This window comes from Rattus norvegicus, chromosome 19 (genome assembly GCF_036323735.1).
Source record: "Rattus norvegicus strain BN/NHsdMcwi chromosome 19, GRCr8, whole genome shotgun sequence".
Lineage (NCBI taxonomy): Eukaryota > Metazoa > Chordata > Mammalia > Rodentia > Muridae > Rattus > Rattus norvegicus.
Window position 1 is genome coordinate 37,537,566 of NC_086037.1, and position 20,052 is coordinate 37,557,617.

The window sequence follows — 20,052 nt, forward strand, 5'->3', positions numbered from 1 at the left end:
TACCAATCCTACATCTGATAGAGGGCTAATATCCAAAACATACAAAGAACTCAAGAAGTTAGATTCCAGAAAACCAAATGACCCTATTAAAAAAAAATGGGATATGGAGCTAAACAAAACATTCTCAGCTGAGGATTATCCAGTGGCCAAAAAGCACCTAAAGAAATGTTCAACATCCTTAGTTATCAAGGAAATACAAATCAAAACAACCCTGAGATTTCACCTCACTCCAGTCACAATGGCTGAGATCAAAAACTCAGACGACAGCAAATGCTGTCGAGGATGTGGAGAAAGAGGAACACTCCTCCATTGTTGGTGGGATTGCAAACTGGTATAACCAACCACTCTGGAAATCAGTCTGGAGGTTCTTCAGAATATTGGACATAGTACTACCTGACAACCCATCTGTACCTCTCCTGGGCATATACCCAAAAGATGCTCCAACATACAACAAAGACACATGTTCCACCAAGCTCGTAGCAACCCTATTTATAATATCCAGAAGCTGGAAGGAACCCAGATGCCCTTCAACAGAGGAATGGATGCAGAAAATATGGTACACAATGGGGTACTACTCAGCTATCAAAAACAATTACTTCATGAAATTCATAGGCAAATGGATGGAACTAGAAAATACCCTGAGTGAGGTAACCCAATCACAGAAAAGCACATTTGATATGCACTCATTGATAAGTGGATATTAGCACAAATGCTCAAATTACCCAAGATGCACAGACCACATGAAACTCAAGAAGGATGACCAAAATGCAGATGCTTCACTCCTTCTTTAAAAGGGAACAAAAATATCCATAGGGAGGGAATAGGGAGGCAAAGTTTGGAGCAGAGACTGAAGGAATGGCCATTCAGAGCCTGCCCCACATTTGCCATGCATACACACACACACACACACACACACACACACACACACACACACACGGAGAGCCACAATATCAGTATTTTGTAATAACCAATTTAACTGTTGTTTGGAATAAGATATGTTTTAACAGGTTTCTTTTTAAAATACTTCTATGACTCTAGCCTACAATTCTGTATTAACACAACTGAAGCTTTATCTCTAATGTGGATAACAAAGACCTAAGTCCTCTGGTAAGGTGAGGTACTTAGCCAATTAACATATCCTTAGTAGCTTAAAATTAGTTTCAAATATTCTTTTCTGGAGTAGTGTAACAGCTACTCCCCAAATATTAAAGCTCATTTTGAGAGCAAAGATTTGTAGTAAAAATTTTCATATACACTGAAAAGACTTAAGTTCTAACTTCTTATATTGAAGAAGCGACAAAATTACATAATATAAGGCTGTTAGCCATTCTTTTGTAAAATTTTTAATGATATCACTTTATGGGCTCTCTAAAATTATAAGCAAACTCATGAAATGAAAACTCACAATCACCAGGACGTAATTAAATTGTATAAAACAATCCTCTAAATCTATCTTGAAATGGCAGTTGGAGTAAACAAACTGGCTGTAGTGTTCTCACAAGTTCTAAAACCTCATCAATCCTTTGTAAATCCTGTAACAATCTCTACCTGTTTGATTTTTTTCTTAATTATAAATAAGTTTGAGTTAGTCAATGTAACACTGGCAATCCTTAACCACAATCTTTAAGTTCTCCTTGTAACACCAGAGCACAGCCACAACTTTGGAAAGTCACCTGAGTTCTGAGTACTGTCTTTGGGGCAGTAGAATTAGCATTAAAATACAGTAACTTTAGGGAAAACCACAACTTTAGAAAGCAAAATCAACCTCCAACAAATGATCCAGTCTCCAAAATCCAGTCTCTAAAACACCAAGTCTATCCTTCATGTTACAGTTTGACTGTTAATTCCTACATATGAACGCACGATGGTGTAGTCTCCAGTACCTCAACAAAGAGACATTGTCCTAAATTCTTTTAGAAGCCTGGTTTCTAGAGTAAGAATTCCATAAAAATATTATCTCAATTTAGACCTGTTTCCCTAGGTTGGCTCATGCCACATGTTGTCTAGAATGACTTTATCTAAATTACCAGTTTTATGTCAACTTTCTGTTACCAATATTATACCTTTTTAACCATATCCAATAACTTAAAAGCCAATAGTCCATAACCAAGGCATGTAGAGCATATTTATACATTTAAAACCAATCAGAAACAAAATTGAAGTGGCTATACAGGTCTTTAATATTTAGACCAAGCACCATTTTTACCTTTTTAGCTATGATTTTAAGAGAAGCACCTTGTCACCTGTTGAGTCTAATAATCAGCTCATGTAGACGCTCACCCCTGGGCAGCTTCTCCAGCTGACCTAGACTCTTGGCTATAGGTGTAGGGCTCTAAAGGCCGACTGAAACTGTTTTTTATTCATTTGTTCTTTTTTGAAACGAGTTAAAACCAAATCAAGGTGTGAACGACCGGCAGATAAAGTTTTTACCATTTTCTCTTTTGAACATGAAACATAAAACATTTAAGCAACAAGAAACAAAAACCACAGACATAAACTGACATACATGGACAGCTTGGTGCACCAAGGACAGACAATAGACAAAAGGGGAAAAACTAGATGGTGTCCCAGAAAAGGAACCCAGGTTCCAATAGGAGTCAGCAGAGAGGTAGGATTTCCCCTTTCCCACCACTTCTACGGTGACTATCCACTCGAGTGGAGTTGATATGGACGACGGATTGTCTCAATTCCTGGACTAGTCCATCAACGTGTTGAAACCAAATTCCTGTAAGATACTGAGATATATTACGGGATATCTGAGCAGCACAACTGACATTCACAAATGGTGTGGAAGTGAAACACAGTCCTGAATATTTCCACTCACAACCCAATTACATTAACTCCATCAAGCTGTGTATGGGCATTGAGATGTCCTTTTGTTTGATTCTCCTGAATAAATTTTTAGGCAGTCTACCTCTATCAAATCTGATCAGTATGACTCAGTGAAGTTTAAACAAAATTACCAGCCTTGTCCACAAAGGATCCATAACTTTCGGTTTCTTCACAGTGGCTCTCCACCTAGGCCCATATCTTTCTTCTTCATAGCGAGCTGCCTCATTTTCTAAATCCTCTTCCTCAGAGGAGCCAAGCTCGTCTGTTTCTGAGCTATCAAGCTCTAAAGACTCTAACTCCTTTACCGGATAAAGGCTTCTCCTTTTCAAAACTTTTTTCTCCTTTCTCTGTTTCTCTCCCAGGGTGTTCTTTCCCCAACCTCTCGCTCCCTCAGATCTGAAGTCTTTGGGAGGGGCTTTTTTCTTATATTTATCTTTTCTCTTTGAGCTCTTTAATCTTTTATCCCGCTCTGTTTCTGACATGCTGCCTTGTAACTCCCCTAGCACTCTCTGTCCTGCTATTACATTTGGGCGGCTCCCATCTTCTAGGCAGGACCTCTGACGTTGCCTAGCAGCAGCCACAAAATCAAAAACCAAAAGAGAAAGCATGAAGGCTGCTAAAACGATAACAAAAACTTCCACCGCATCTTCTAGCGGGGGAGAGAAGTGAAACAGATCAAGACCAAACATATCTTTCAGAGCTTACCCTAAAACACTGCAGTTCTGGATTCTCTCCACGGACGGAGGACCCCTCCTCGGCGCCTGGCGATGGTGTGGCGTTTTTATCCCGGGTTTCGGCACCAGATGTCCTGCGCTATCTCGCCAGCAAGAACACACGGGGGGACACGAATCCTTCTGTAGCTAAACGTTTATTGAATCTTAAAGAGAGGGCCCGGGGCGCCAGCATGGCGTGGCTTATATACACCCTAGCGCGGCGCATCCACACCTGATTGGTCACTTACCCATGATTTCATAGGCACGCCCCGGAGTGGGCAAAGACCTGGCACGAAGGCACTCTCGCACATGCGCACACAGTTAACTTCCTGAAAGGAAGTCGGCTGGCGTGGCGGAGGCCAGCGCCATCTTGTAATGGCAAAAGCTATCCCGGCTTTCCACGTGGGGCGCATTAGAAGCCAGCACCATCTTGTGGTGGCGAATGTCATGGTTGCTCTACACACACACACACACACACACACACACACACACACACACACACACACACACACCAAACCAGAGCCTCCAGGGACTAAACTACTACCCAAAGACTCTACATGGACATACCCTGGACTCCAACTTCATATGTAGCAGTGAATAGCCTTGTTGGGGCACCAGTGGAAGGGGAAGCCCTTGGTCCTACCAAGGTTGGACCCCCAGTGTAGGGGATTGTTTGGGGGTTTGGTAATTGCGGGGAGGATGGGGAGGGGAACACCCATGTACAAGGGGAGACGGAAGGATTACAGGGCTGATGGACAGGAAATCGAGAAAGGGAATAACATTTGAAATGTAAATAAGAAATACCCAATTTAATAAAAATGGAAGGAAAATAAAGAGAAAACTTTCTCAAATGTTGTTACTGGGATATTCTATGCTTTGGTGTTCTTGGAAACCAATCACAACAGCAGTCAGTTAGCCAAAATAAGCTTGGACCTGAACCAACCTCCCAGCAGCACTTCCTACACCTGTATATGAGCTTTTATGGTATTTGCTTTTTTTTAAGATTTATTCATTTATTATATATGAGTACACTGTAGCTGTGTACTTAAGACACACCAGAAGAGGGCATCAGATCCCATTACAGATGGTTGTGAGCCACCATGTGGTTGCTGGGATTTGAACTTAAGACTTACAGAAGAGCAGTCAGTGCTCTTAACCACTGAGCCATCTCTCCAGCCTCAGTATTAGCTTTTTTTTTTTTTAAAGATTTATTTATTTCATGTATGTGGGTACATTGTCACTGTCTTCAGACACCAGAAGAGGGCATCGGATCCCATGACAGATGGTTGTGAGCCACCATGTAGTTGATGAGAATTGAACTCAGGACCTCTGGAAGAGCAGTCAGTGCTCTTAACCACTGAGCCATCTCCAGCCCCCCAGTATTAGCTTTTATAAGCTATCCCCTGGGATGGACCCCGACATAAGAGAAACACCTGCACCAATATAAGAAACTATTTGGAATAAGACTTCTATTTTGAGTAGGAGTCAAATAAAATTTAATTCCTAAGACTTCTCTGGAAATTGATGTCCTGCATGGCAGAAAGAGAAATGTTGGTGGGTAACTGACATCCTAGTTGGCAAGTTAAGACATTAATATTAGGAAAGGCAAGTCCCCTGCTACAGTTGAATACCCTAACCAATGGGAACAGGATAAATATACAACAAAGACATGTACTTAAGGAAATACCTTATCCCTAAATCCTGATTGGTGGAATAACTTGGCACAGATGTTCATAGATCTCAGGCATAAAAAGCTCTATAGGATCTTGATTCAGTGTCACAGTCAGCTCCTGAGTCTGATGTGAGGTTCTGATTGATCAGTCCTGGGGCATATGCTCAATAAATTATCCATCTGACTGAGATCGGTGTTTGTGCGGTTTGTGAGGCAACTCCTAGAACCACAACAGTTTTTACATGGCTCATACCAAGAAGTCTGTACTGGAAGCCTCCATTTCTGCCATAAGCCTGTCCTCTAGAAGATATAACTAACTTTGATCTGCCTGAAGCAATTGTCTCCGAGACTTACAGCCTTGTCTGATAACCTAGGCCTAGTTCTGGAAGCTTCTGTCTTCTGTAAAACTTTATCTAAACCTAGAATGTTTTCCACCTGTAAGACTTACTACTGAATAAGCTCACCCTTTCCAGTTCTTTCTGATCTCTGGCTGGCTGGTTCAATTCATCTATTTTGGCTCAAAACTCCTCTTCACAATGACTGATTCAATCTGGCTTCTTAAAGCTTCTGACTGAATTGTTCTGCTTGGTCTCATACTAACTTTGGCAATATGTTCTAATCTTCTGGCTTCTTTTGTTTTCACCTGTGTCTAGCTTATTCTCTCTACAACCTGGCTCTTTAAAATTGTTCTGGTACAACAGTGTCCTTTTTCTCTTGCACTGCTCTTTTTCTTCCCTCTCTTTCCTTTTCTATTCTCATGAGAGTTGGGCATATCCTATTCTGTGAAATTGTTCTCTGATTCATCACTTTACCATTCATTTAGATACACTTTTAAGTATATGTGCTTCCTTCTACAAACTAAATTTACCTTCATTATTTAGGATTGAAGGTATGTACTAAGGATGTGTCTGCTTTCCAGCCAGATCATTGAGACCTAGAATGTGGTTGTGATCACAGCACCCATGTTGCTACATTAAAATTCTTCTACATATTTGGGAGTTATCTCTGATACATAAGGAGCTGAATCTTACCCTTAATATCCTTAAGACATTTAACTTCTCTTCTTCCCTGCACTAAAGGAAATTTCTGGAGATTTTTAGAACTTTCAAGTTACTTCCACAACTAGCCACTAAATTTATCTTTGGTGTTCTAATCTCTGCAGTTTACTGAAAAATTCCTGTCCCAATCTGATTCAGTGGTTCTACAATGGAAAACAGTTCCTCAAGGATGTCAGGGAACAATGATACTAACCCTCACTTTTTAGCATCCCAGTTACATCCCTCCTTTTCACATATTTACATATGGAAAAGGCACTAAGAATCCTGCCTAAGTTCTAAGAAGGTGAAATAGACCATTCAGTTAGAACAGACAGCAGCTAGACCTACTGGCCCAAAGTTTGCTCAGTCTGTGTGAGGTTTCTTTCTCACTGAATAGTTATCATGGGGTCTTCTTTCATCTGTGTCCCTCTCTCTATTTAAGCTATTTTCAATTCTCACTATACCAATACTTCTGCTAGCAGTCCACATATGAAATTCTTTTCCTCCTCCACTCATCTCATTATCACTTGTTACAGTATGTTCGTATGTGTCCATTTCTGAAGTTCTGCTTCCTCTTTCAGACTGTGGTGTCCCTTCTGACCTTTTTGCCTTAACTGATCATTTTCTCCTCCCTGACTAGATGTACAAGAAACTCCTTTGTGGATCACATATTACATATGTGTACATATATTACAACAATTAGTTTTCAAAATATTTTAATCTCTGGTGATCCAGTAGTAATTATTAAATCAGATTAGCTATAGTTTCCCTTCGTAAGATACTAGGATCCAATTCTTTTTCTTTCTAAGACTTGAGCACTAGTGGGTTGGTTTGAGTCTGCTGTATATTCAAATGCTACTGTATCTCAAGACCTGATTGCCCCCAAGAAGGGCAGATCCTCACATATACCAACTTTTGTGTGTAAACTTTGCCTCCAAATTATCCCTGATTGGTTAATAAAGATGCCTACAGCCTGGCTGGACAGAAGAGAGTGGTGGTTATGAAGGTTCCTTGGGGTCTCAGTCAGGGACCACAAGAGAGAATGACAGGATGAGAAGGAAGAAGTCACCATCGGGTAGTTAGAACATTAGTGCATGACTGTGAGGGCCAGCCTGATAGAATAGGAGCAGGCCTGGAAGAACACGGTAAGTGACATCTCAGGGTTACTGACAGGGAATTAGCATTGAAGATAGATATCTCTCATCTCTAATGCTTTAAGGCTTTTTATAAATGTAAAGGTTTGTGTTCTTTATTTGGGAACTAAATGATCTAAGGTGAGGTAAAAAGCCCCAAACAATATTTACAACATAGAGCTCCATTCACTGATTATAGCAACTTTATACAGTCAGTAGATACAGGTAACCTGAGTATACTCTGTAAGGACAGAATTTTTACTTCCTTAGGACAACCAGTGAAAGTAAGGACCATATCCTTGGGTGTCATTAAGACTCCAAAAGTTAAAACAAAAGTACATGAACTTTAGATGGCAATCTTTCAAGAAACAAGCATATCAATGTCATAGTGACTGTAAGCTGCCTGGTGTCCTCCCCGACCTTAGGTTTGTGCCACCAACCAATAAAGGATCAAGCTATTTTCTTCATGACCAAGAGTGAGAAATGGGGGTGAGGGTAAAGAAACATCATTTAAGTGACATCTTTGGGTAAATCTTAATTGGCATCCTATCCTGCATGATTAATTTATATCTTTTGTTTCTTGACTTCCTAGGATATTGACAAAATGGTCAAATAGGAAAAAGCAATATTACTGAAAGGCCTTGCTCATTACTCTCATTAAGTGTATTGTTTTTGTAAATATATCCCTAGTTCAACCCTGGAAAGCCAAATCATGCTTCCAGGGTCATCTCCCACTGTAGGGGTCCATGTGAAGTCTGAGGAAGTTTATTCACCTTACCACCTCACAGGATTTATTGGTTATGTCTGGCATGTTTTCACATTGAGTTGAAGCTTTCCCTTAGCACTAGTCTAGAACCATGGAAAATGTTATTCAGTAGAAGGATCCCCTAGGAACTTTGTAGTGATGAAAGGACTCATTACTAGACGATTTATTCAAATTGTAAAATCAGCCTGCCGGTATTTCCTAACATCCTACTTCATCTAAGTAAGTTGCACAGACCAATGGAAGGACATAGTTGGTAAGAATTCATGAGATATTTAGTATGCCATTGCCCAGTGTCCTTCCCTCAGTTCCCTTCAACCCTCTACTCCTACAAGAAGACATTTTTATCTCCTTTTGGAATCATTACTGTCTGCTCAATGCACTTAACATCTAAGTGTCAGACAAATTACCTCACCAGCCTGTGCTCATTAGAGGATATGTGCACTACTGCAGAGGGTTGCAAAGTGTACTGCTACCTTTGTTAAATAGTACTTCAGCTGCTCTTATTCCAAAGCCTGTAATAGAGAGTGTATTAGAAAAGATGTTAGGTTTCCTCTAGTCTTTCCCACTATGGCGACTTTTTCAATCTGTGTACAACGAAGCTAAAGAGGACAGGTGCAGGGTTCATTTTCTAGGGTTGTACCATTTACAACAGTCTCCTAACCTTTCAATCTCAGTTAATGGACCTCATCTCCTGCCACTGGTACCAAAATCAAGTTTAAAAAAAAAAAAAAAGCCTACATCCCACAAGAAATAAGATGGCAATCTGAGAGAACAGCTTCTCCCAAGAACCCACACCAAAACAGTACAACTTCAAAATGAATTTGCATCTAGCTGGAAATTTGTGGATTTTCTTTACACTATTTTCCTGTGATATATTATTTTCTTTCTTCATAGTCCTGTAGCACCAATGTCTCTTTCTTCATCATATAAAGTGACATCCATACCAATTCTTTAATCCTCTTGAAACAGACTTCTCTAAAAGTCTTCTCTACCTCAGCTCGTTTGACCCACCGTGCGGGAATCATAACCTCTAACAACTTTCTGATTCTTATGTCTTCCCTACTCAACTTCTCTGCCATTGAAATCTAATAGTGATTTTCATTATTGCTCTGGCTAGTCTAGACATCCCTACTTCCCTGAACAAATTACCATCATCTAACTCCCAGGCCTTGGCCATGAACAGAAACTTAATGGAATATTGGATATACTAGTATACTCCTACCTGAAGCCTTTGGTATGAGTAGCCTAATAATTTTCTGTTGTCTACAACTTCACCAAGGCCTGTTCTACAGTATCCTGTTCTGAAGCCCTATTTCTTCCTTAACTTTTTTTCTGCCTTTAAATTTGTATCTTGAGCAATTCTTTAAATAAAAAGAAAAAGGTTAAACTCTATTGTTACCAACATGAACCTTCCAACTTGTACTGGTCAGCTAGAAAACCTACCCTCACCCATCACAAGCCTCATAAATTACTGCCAAGTTTTCTTCCTCACTGACTTGGTGTTCTTTTCTTCTTACCTCCCTTTCTGAAAGTCATCTTAACCTTGAAAAGGTCAGGGCTCCTTTGTGTCTCTATTGGTATTGTTTTCATTTGTGCTACCCAAACAGGTCTTAGCGATTAGAAATTAGAGGTACCTCCTCTTGGATATCTGGCCATGTAAGTCCATCTTACAAATAGACTACTATACCCAACCCAAATAACACAGAGTGAAGACAGCATTTTAAAATTATTTCAGAGTAATTACCCTGATGCCAACCCTTCATTATAATAACAGCTGAGGGCATTCCTAAGGGTATGATTTACCAAGAGGAAACCATCCTGGTGGTTGAGCTAGACATGGAAGAATACTAGGATCTTTGCTAGAAATTGATACTACCTAGAGTGAAAACCTAGAGTGAATACATAATTGGAAACTTTTCCTTTTCTAAGCTTTTAATTGTTTTTATTGTGTGTGAATGAGCGCATACATGTGCAACAACATACATCTGGAGATCAGAGGACACCTCTAAGGAGGAGTCTGTTCTAGGAATTGAACTCAGCCTTATTCAGAAAGTGCTTTTGCCCCGGTCATCACACTGGTCCCTTCTGTGCTGTTAACACAGTCACCAGTTCCACTGTCAAAGACCATGAGCCCCCACCAGAGTTCCTTAAACCTCTGTGCTCATACACTCCTAAATAACAGTCCTTGTCGCATAGGGTGCTGTTTGTGTTATTGCAAGCTCATGAGATTGTACCTGAATGCTTTGGGCCAGATTGAATTGGAAACTTCCAAACTCCTATAAAGTTGGCTAAATCTCTAAGAGTATCTTATCTGACACTAGTCTCCTCTTGGATTTTCCCTTACCACTCCCAACGATTCTCTTTATACTAGGAATGTCTGTCATTTGACATTCTCTTTAAGAGCACTATAACCTGTTTTAACAGATGCTGCAAAAATCTCTCTAACCAAACTCAGTATAATGTTAAAACCTTTTAAAACTCTGAATTCATTTCAACAAGAAGCCAAAATGCACTTAACCCAAGAGTTCTTGGAGATCCCATAAATATCTAGATGCTCTCACTGACATTTGGTTCCAAAAAGAGTACCATGTGACTGGCTCCATTAAAAATGAAGTCTGTGGCTCAGAGGTTAAGAGCACTCACTCCTCTTCCAGAGGTCCTGAGTTCAATTCCCAGCAACCACATTGTACTGGCTAGTTTTGTGTGTCATCTTGACACAAGCTGGCGTTACCACAGAGAAAGAAGCCTCAGTTGAGGAAATGCCTCCATGAGACCCAGCTATAAGGCATTTTCTCAACTAATGATCAAGGGTGGAGGACCCAGCCCATTGTGGGTGGTGCTATCCCTGGGCTGGTAGTCTTGGGTTCTATAAGAGAACAAGCTGAGCAAGCCAGGGGAGGCAAGCCAGTAAGTAACATCCCTCCATGGCCTCTGCATCAGCTCCTGCTTCCTGACTTGCTTGAGTTCCAGTTCTGACTTCCTTTGATGGTGAACAGCAATGTGGAAGTGTAAGCTGAATAAACCCTTTCCTCCCCATGATGTTTGTGCAGGCATAGGAACTCTGACTAAGAAACACATGGTGACTCACAACCATCTGTAATGGAATCTGATGCCCTCTTCTGTTGTGTCTGAAAACAGCGACAGTGTACTCACATACATAAAATAAATCTTTTTTTGAAAAATCAAGTCTGATAACAATTTGTTTACAGAAGGGTTGGTTGGTGACACATATGTACTTTTTTATGGGAAAGCACAAGCTGAACTTCGGGGGTCCTCTACTTACTCACATTCCTACTTCAGCTGCCAAGATAAACAAACCTAACTAATGATCTATTTGACTGTGTTGTGTTTGATGGTTTGATTTGATTCGGAGACAGGGTTTTACTATGCAGTCCTAGATGCCCTGTAATTCACTGTGTAGCCCTAAGTGACCTGGAACTCACTGTGTAAACCAGGCTGGCATGGAACTCACAGAAACCCACCTGTCTCTATCTCCTGAGTACTGGGGTTATGGGTGTACACCATCACACCCAGCCTTAAACTTTAGCTATCAACCAGTCAGTATTGAACACTTGGGCCAGCCAGCTTGAGAACTTAGGCAGTAACCTTATATAAGCCAGGCCTTTGGATTCTTCATTCCTTTGGATCACACTAACAATTTTTACCAATGGCCCTGTCTCCCCAGTTTGCATATTACTTGATGGAAGTTTGTCTTTTAGCCTTCAGTTTTTTTTCTAATGATATCTTTTGTTTTTATTAAATCTACTTTTTATTTAAATATTTATTAGTGTATGAGTGTATACGAGATGGAAAGAGAGACAGAATATGTATGTCACGTGTGTGCAGATGTCTGAAGACGCTGTAAGAAAGTGTGAGATCCCCTGTAGTTGCAGGCAGTTTTGAGTCACTGTAGCTGAATGCTGCAAACGCTGGTCTTCTGAAAGAACAGCAACTGCTCTCAGCCTCTGTGCCTTCACTGTAGCCCCAAATCTACATTGTTTAGACTGATGAAACAGAATTCCTTTTTCCCTTTTGATACATATTGCTGATGAGCTAACCGCTTTTTCCATTTGTATATTTTATATTTTAACAAAATGTGTAGATATTGTCTCTATTTTATTAAAATTATTCACTCACACACACAGGGACACATACATACAAATCTGGGACTTATTTCTATGATTAATATGCTATCCCTGATCCATTTGTTTTTAAATGTATGTATATGAGGGTTTATTGCCTATTACATTGTTAATTTTCTGACAGTTTTTTCTTTTTATCGTAATTGTTCCATTGATTTTCTGTCTTGTGTTATTAATGTCTTTTTTAAAGATTAATTGCTGGGGCTGGAGAGATGGCTCAGTGGTTAAGAGCACCAACTGCTCTTCCAGAGGTCCTGAGTTCAAAGCCCAGCAACCACATGGTGGCTTACAACCATCTGTAATGGGATCCGATGCCCTCTTCTGGTGTGTCTGAAGGCAGCTACAGTGTACTCATGCAAAATGAATAAATAAATCTTAAAAAAAATAAAAAAAAAGATTAATTGCTTTTATGTCATAAGTATGAATGTTTTACCCGCATGTATGTATGTATGTGCACCACGTGTGTGCCTGGGATCCTTGGAAGCCAGAAGAAGGCATTGGATCCACTGGAGCTGGAGTTACAGGTGTTTGTGAGCACAATGTGGCTGCTGGCAGCAGAACCCCAGCCCTCTAAAAGAGCATTATGTGCTTTTTAATCCCTCAACCGCCTTTCCAGTCCGTATTTGTTGATTTCTTACCCTGTCTACTGGCTTTGTGGCACTAGCTTTAAAACTATGAGTTATGAATTTGAAAACATGAAAATTTTATACATATCATTTTGTAAGGAAAAGAACAGGAACAAAAATTTTTGACCAGTTATGTCTATCTGAATGATGCGTTTTAGGATACGGCTACCTCTGACAGGATAATTGACATAAGTAGCTGTTTTGCTTCAATTCCTAATGTTTTGAGGTTGGAAGTTTGTTTTGTTTTTGTCTTTATCATAGATCTTCTCATTTTGTTGTTGTTTTTAAGGTCAGGGTCTGTTCCTCTGACTTAGTTCCAGTATAAAGATGGGAAGTGTTTTGGGTTTAGCTTGGTTTGTTTTGTTTTAAAATAGAATCTCATCATGTAACTCTGATTTATATAAACAAGTACAAAATCAGTTATATCTTTTCTTTGGTTGTATTAGGGGTCAAATAGTAAATAGAATATAGCATTTATATATGTATGTATGTATGTATGTATGTATGTATTTATTTATTTATTTATTTATTTATTTATTTGCATTGTGAATATGTGAGTGTGTGCATATGTGTGCATATGTGTTCATATGTTCACACACTCCCACCATGGTAGTTATGGGAGGTCAAAGGACAACTTTCAGGAGTCCTTCTACCATGCAGATTTCAGAGATCAAACTCAGGGTATCAGGCTAGTGACAAGCACCTTTACCCAATGAGCCAACTATTTCACCAACCCAAGGATATAGCATTTAGTATTTTAAAGACTCAGTAGTGAATGTGGATAAGGAGTGGTGATTTTAAGCCAGGTGTGGTGGCACATTTTTATAATCTAGCACTTGGAAGATAAGGAAGACTTTGAGGTCAAAGCTAGCTTGGCCTCCATAGCACTACCCATCTAAAAAAAATGATTTTACCTATTATTAATCTTATTGTAATCAGATCTTCATTATCATTATAGACTTAGTAAAATATAATATCAACTCAACTTTTTAACTCTTCTTTCCTGTTCTTTCTTTAGTGTTGCTAATAACGGTACTCGTAGTGGAAGGGATTGCTGTGGCCCAAAAGACCCAAGGTAAAGTGTGGACGGTGTGCATGGCGTGTGCAGGACAGTCTGAACAGTGCTGTGTCATAGTCCTCTTAGTTTGTCTGTTACTGTGACAAATACCATGACCACAGACAGCTCGGAAGAAGAAAGGATTTATTTGGCCTACAGTCTCACAATGTAGTCTTTCATCAAAAGAAGTCAGAACAGGAACCAGGTGGAGCAGGAACCTAAAAACAAGAACTGAAGCAGAGACTTATGGAGGAACACTTTTTACTGACTTACTACGCCTCATGACTTCCTCAGCCTGCTTTCTTACAGCACCCAGAATTAACTGCCCAGGATGAACCTACCCACAGTGGGCTAGGACCTCCCACATCAGTCATCAGTCAAGAAATAGTAAATAGAATATAGCATATTCTGGCCATAGACCGGCCTACAGGTCACATTCGGAAAGCATTGCTTCTTTTCAGGCGAGGTGCCCTCTCACGTGACTCTAGCTTAGTTGACAAAAAATACTAACCAACACATTGTTCTTGAGTATTGCAGTGACCTAAAGCTTTCTGTCAACCTATGGACCTCAGTTTAGCCAAATCAGCTACAGTTAACTAAATCGTCTACAAAAAGCTTGCCCTGATAAACTTTTTTAAAGCCAACATCACTGGTAACTTTTAGTACACTGATAGTTACATCTAAAAATTAAATGAAATTCATAGTTCTATCACTAAGAAAAATAAAAGAATCTTCAAGTGTGAAAAGTAAAGTCAGTACAATCTTCAAAGCCAGTTGGTCCATTGCATTGATAGTGTGATGATTTTTGAAGCAAATTTGATGTCAGAGTTTAGTGCATTTTCTGTACAACTTTATTTTTTATATTCATCAAAGTTATGTTTAAATGATAAAAATTGAAGTATATTAAACAGTTAGAAAAAATCAGCTTTTCATTCTATTCTTCCTATTTCCTGCTTTATGAAAATAAGTATTTTAAACTTTATCTTTATTTTGTGTGGAAAAAGATGAACACACTTGTGCCACAGTAGGAGCGACCAGCTTTGGAGAGCGAATTCTCTCCTACTGCTTCCTGAGTTATGGTGACAGAAGCCATGTCGTCATCTTGCAAAGCATGAGTTTTTACCCTCTAAACCAGTGGTTTTCAACTTGTGTTCCATGACCGAGCCTTTTAGCAACCTCTATCTCCCAAAATATTTACCTTATGATTCATAACAGTAGCAAAATTATAGTTATGAAGTAGCAATCAAAATAATTTTATGATTGGGGGTCACCAAAACATGAGGAACTGTACTAAAGTGTCACAGAATTAGGAAAGTTGAGACCCACTGCTCTAAACCATCTTAACCCACAAATAGCTACTTTTATTTAATTTTCAGAATCTTTTTATAACATTCTTTAAATTGCTGCTGCTTTTTTGCCATTTCAGTTTTAAAGATGAGCTACTGGTTCCTCACCATGAACCATGAGATATTGGCGCATTTACTACACTGTGCACCCCTTTACACATTCAAGTGTTCCCTTTCTTTCTGTTGGACTATATACTGCATCATGATTCGGGCCAAATCAGCATTCAAAACTAGGCCTTGTAGTGCATGCCTTTAATCCATGCCAGATGTAAGGTTGAGGCAGGAGGTTAACAGATTCAAAGCTGGCCTGATTTGCCTGGACAACATTTCAAAACCCATCTTACCAATAAATAAATAAACAAACGTAAAACTCTGCACTCAGGATTTAAGACACTCATTAAAATTTTTCAGTATGAATTTTGTCTTTTGGTTTAGGAATATTTTGGTTTTGTTCGATTTTTAAATTTCCTCTACTTTCTCTATTATGTCTTTTAAGAGTCCATATTATTGGGCTGGAGAGATGGCTCAGTGGTTAAGAGCACTGACTGCTCTTCCAAAGGACCTGAGTTCAATTCCCAGCAACCACATGGTGGCTCACAACCATCTGTAATGGGATCCGATGCCCTCTTCTGGTCTGTCCAAAGACAGTGACAGTGTACTCACACACATGGAATAAATAAATAAGAGCTTTAAAAAAAAAAAAAGAGTCCATATTATTTACTCACAGCCTTCTTGGGTTTTATTACTTACCTTAGGGTTTTACCACTGTGAACAGACACCATGACCAAGGCAACTCTTATGAGGACAACATTTAATTAGGACTGGCCTACGGGTTCAGAGGTTCAGAACATCATCAACATGGCAGCATCCAGGCAGGCGTAGCACAGGTGGAGCTGAGAGTTCAACATCTTGTTCCAAAAACACACAGACTGGCTTCCAGGTGGTTAGGATGAAAGTCTTTTTTTTTTTTTTTTTTTTTTTGGTTTTTTTTTTCGGAGCTGGGGACCGAACCCAGGGACTTGTGCTTCCTAGGCAAGGGCTCTACCACTGAGCTAAATCCCCAACCCCTAGGATGAAAGTCTTAAAACCCACGCCCACAGTGACACACCTACTCCAACAAGGCCACACCTCCTAATAGTGCCATTCCATGGGCCAAGCATAATCAAACCATCACATTACTGTTGTACAAAGTGGTGGGTTTATTATGAAATTTCATAATGAATTAAATATGAAATTAATTTCTATATAGCTTCACACATATTTTTGTCCAATCTAATGAGACTTTCTCAATTTTTATTACATAAACTAAGAATTTCAGAACTTTTTTTGGAAAGAGCCAAAATTATTTAAGTCTCTATGAGCCAGTCTCTGAAACAGTGAACACGGCTCTTTTGATGTGTGAAAGCAACCAAATGAGCAATTGAAGGGCACTGATACATTTTAGTAACGCTTAACACATACCCACAGGCATCCTGTCTCTGCCCTAAACTTGCTAAGTTTTTCCATTTTCTCTATTTGGTGAAGCCTGTTTCTATTAATTTTATTTTTAAGAATGTGCTTCTTAGCCAGGTGGTGGTGGCACACTTTAATCTCAGCACTTGGGGCAGGGGCAGGGGCAGGGGCAGGGGCAGGGGCAGGGGCAGGGAGATCTCTGTGAGTTTGAGGCTAGCCTGGTTTACAAAGCAAGTTCCAAGATAACCAGGATATATAGAGAAACCCTGTCTTTAAAAAAAAGTACTTTTTGTTTTATGAATATATTTGCTTTCCTGTCTCTGGGGAAGTTACATGAAACCCTGTTATTACTGGTTGATTGGTTGGTTGATAACTTGATGGATGGTTTGCATGTTTATTGTTTATTTTAATTTCATTGCATGGGCTCTCTTTACCTGGGGTTGCTTTATTCTATGTTTTCCAATCTATTTTTCATACTAGAAGCTTTCTCCAAATTCCTAGTTATCCTTTTATGTACTTACATTTTAACTTGTATGTATGCACTTATATATGTGTTTACATTATATTTTAACAGGAGCACTGCAACTGATCTTGAGTTCTGTAGGTATAGGTAGGATGTGTTTACCATGGTTCTCACCTTGGATTTGAACTGATGTTTGGGACTCTCTGATCTATATGATTAACCCTTTCTTAGATAAATATTGGGATCCTCAAAAATAAATCTGTTCCCTATCAAGTCTCTGTTACTTCAAGAGACCAAGTTGGAGAAGCCTAGGACTGTGACTGTCCTTGAGTTTGTTACATTTTCCAACCTCCAGCTTTTCAAGTTGCATTTTCACCATCAGCTGCACCTGGTTGTCCTCAGTCCACTAACCCTGCTTTACCTTCACCAAAGAAATGTGCTACTGCACGTGTGGGAGGAGGCCAGCGAGCGGCTCGCAGGTCCTCCCCTTCCACCATTTGGCTTCTGAGGATGTAAACTCGGTGGCACACTCATCCTCTACTATCAAGCTTTCAAGATAAGTGTAGTGCACAAAGCTTCCTTGTCCTTCTGCTGCACTCAGTTTGGCCGTGGTTCTTAGGAAGTTATAAGTGCAGCAAAGGAGGCAGTTGTCTTAGAGTGTGGGGGAAGAAGAGAAGGCTGTGATGTTTTGCTATAATGATATTTGAAATTTTGTTCAAGATGGACAAAATATTGGAATCAAGCATGTTCCTGCAACCCAGTGTGGCATTTGGGTTCGAACCAGCAACGGAGGTCATTTTGCTTCCCCAAATTATCCTGACTCCTATCCGCCAAACAAGGAGTGTATCTATATTTTGGAAGGTATTTGACAAATCTTTTTCTTTTGTGAGATGAAGTTTTACCTCTCTGTAAAGCAGAAGGCGTTAGCTAAATACCGTTTAAACAAATTGGAACAAAAATTGAATGTTGTGTTTGATTATAAAGATTTATAAATATTGAATACATTAACAAAATGATAGTTAAATATTAATGGGTGTTTTTAATTGTTTTCAACCAAGTGCGTAACAATCTATGGGAAGCTTCTCCGATAAGGAAGTAGGTTCACTGGTGTATCTTACTGGGCCTCTGTTCATGTTGATGAGCTCTTTCGTTTTTCTCTATCATATATGATACACCACGTATGCTACATTATTTTTGTGAAGTAAGCAGTCATTAGCCTTTCACCTCTTCTAAATTTCAGCCAGCCAAATATTTTAGCTAATTTAATAAAGGTCATATACCACAGGAAAATGCTACTCTACTTCTACAACATGGCATGATTATTCCTGTGACAGGGTCTTATTGTGGCTTTTACATGCATAGTTTCCAGTGTAATTCCCTGATGAGGAGCACTAAAGGATTGACTTGTTTGTCTTGTCTGCCCACACGTGTATCTCCTTCATCCTGCCTGTTTGCTTACTCTTTTTTACAGCTGCTCCTCGTCAACGGATAGAGCTGACCTTTGATGAACGATATTATATAGAGCCATCATTTGAATGCCGGTTTGATCACTTGGAAGTTCGAGACGGGCCATTTGGCTTCTCTCCTCTTATAGATCGTTACTGTGGCATGAAAAGCCCTGCATTAATTAGGTCAACAGGAAGATTCATGTGGATTAAATTTAGTTCTGATGAAGAACTTGAAGGACTAGGATTTCGAGCAAAATACTCATTCATCCCAGGTAACAAATTAAGTATCCTTAAAAAATAAGTTATCTTCCAGTATATCACCGTTTTAGAATCCAAAGGTTAGAAAAGGATAATTTGTACTGGAGAGATTGCTCAGCGGTTAAGGGCACTGGCTGCTCTTCTAGTGGTCCTGAGTTCAATTCCTAGTAACTGCATCATGCCTTACAGCCATCTGTAATGGAATCTGATGTCCCCGTCTATCATGCAGGCACACATACGAATAGAACACTTATATACATAAATAAATATTTTTAAAAGAGCAATGGGTAATTTGAACAAGGTAATTAGAGTAAGGCTAAAGAAATTGTCACAGTCAAAAAAATCAAAGAACAAGAAAAGAAAATTTTTAATAGGGAACAATAGGCCATATACTGTTCTAATTTTGTGGTTTATCAGATAAAGTTGCATTTTCTTCTTAAATATCCTTTAGGGCACAATTAAGACCAACAACATCAAAATAAATATTTTTAAAAAATTCATTTTTTTCACAATTCCAATTTTATTTAGCAGATTATTTAATTGTACTTATTAACTATCCATAAATACTCTAGAAACTATTTAACAACAGAATTAATACTGTACCTGCATGTAGAAGGCTGGATCTAGGATTGAGTCTTCTCTATAACCTAGCAGCTATACACTTAAGCACAAAGTTGTGCCTGAGACTTGATAATAATAAAATATACCTTCTGTGTTTTTTTCCTGGAGCTGACATAACTAATTAATATAAATCTGGCAACTTAAAGAGAAAACAATTTGTTTTAGTTATAGAGACCAAAAATTCCAAAATCCAATAAAGCCTCACTCCCTCTAAGAAATGAATATGTTTAATTTTTTGGGAAGGAATGGGATTGAGACAGTTTCTCTATGTAACCCTAAATTGTCCTAGAAATCTCTGTGTAGATGGTGCTAGCTGTGAACACTGCCTGACTCTGCTGAGATTAAAGGCGTGTGCCACCACAACCAGCTAGAATCTGTTCTTTATCTCTTCCGCTATTCTAAAGACTACCTTAGCATTTCTGTATTTGTGACCATATTGCTCTAACTTTTGACTTCACATTTTTGTCTTAAAATGCTTTTTCTTAT

At 39.2% G+C, this 20,052-nt stretch overlaps 1 protein-coding gene across 2 annotated transcripts in view; it reads left to right on the forward strand.

The window, feature by feature from the left end:
- Nucleotides 1-20,052, forward strand: part of Neto2 (neuropilin and tolloid like 2) — a 71,444-nt gene that overhangs the window by 20,048 nt on the left and 31,344 nt on the right. For both annotated transcript variants that reach the window (XM_039097726.2, NM_001107417.3), the window contains exons 2-4: nt 13,940-13,996; nt 17,960-18,100; nt 18,711-18,959. In XM_039097726.2, coding sequence (XP_038953654.1) covers nt 13,940-13,996; nt 17,960-18,100; nt 18,711-18,959 — 447 coding nt within the window. The remainder of the gene's footprint in view (nt 1-13,939; nt 13,997-17,959; nt 18,101-18,710; nt 18,960-20,052) is intronic.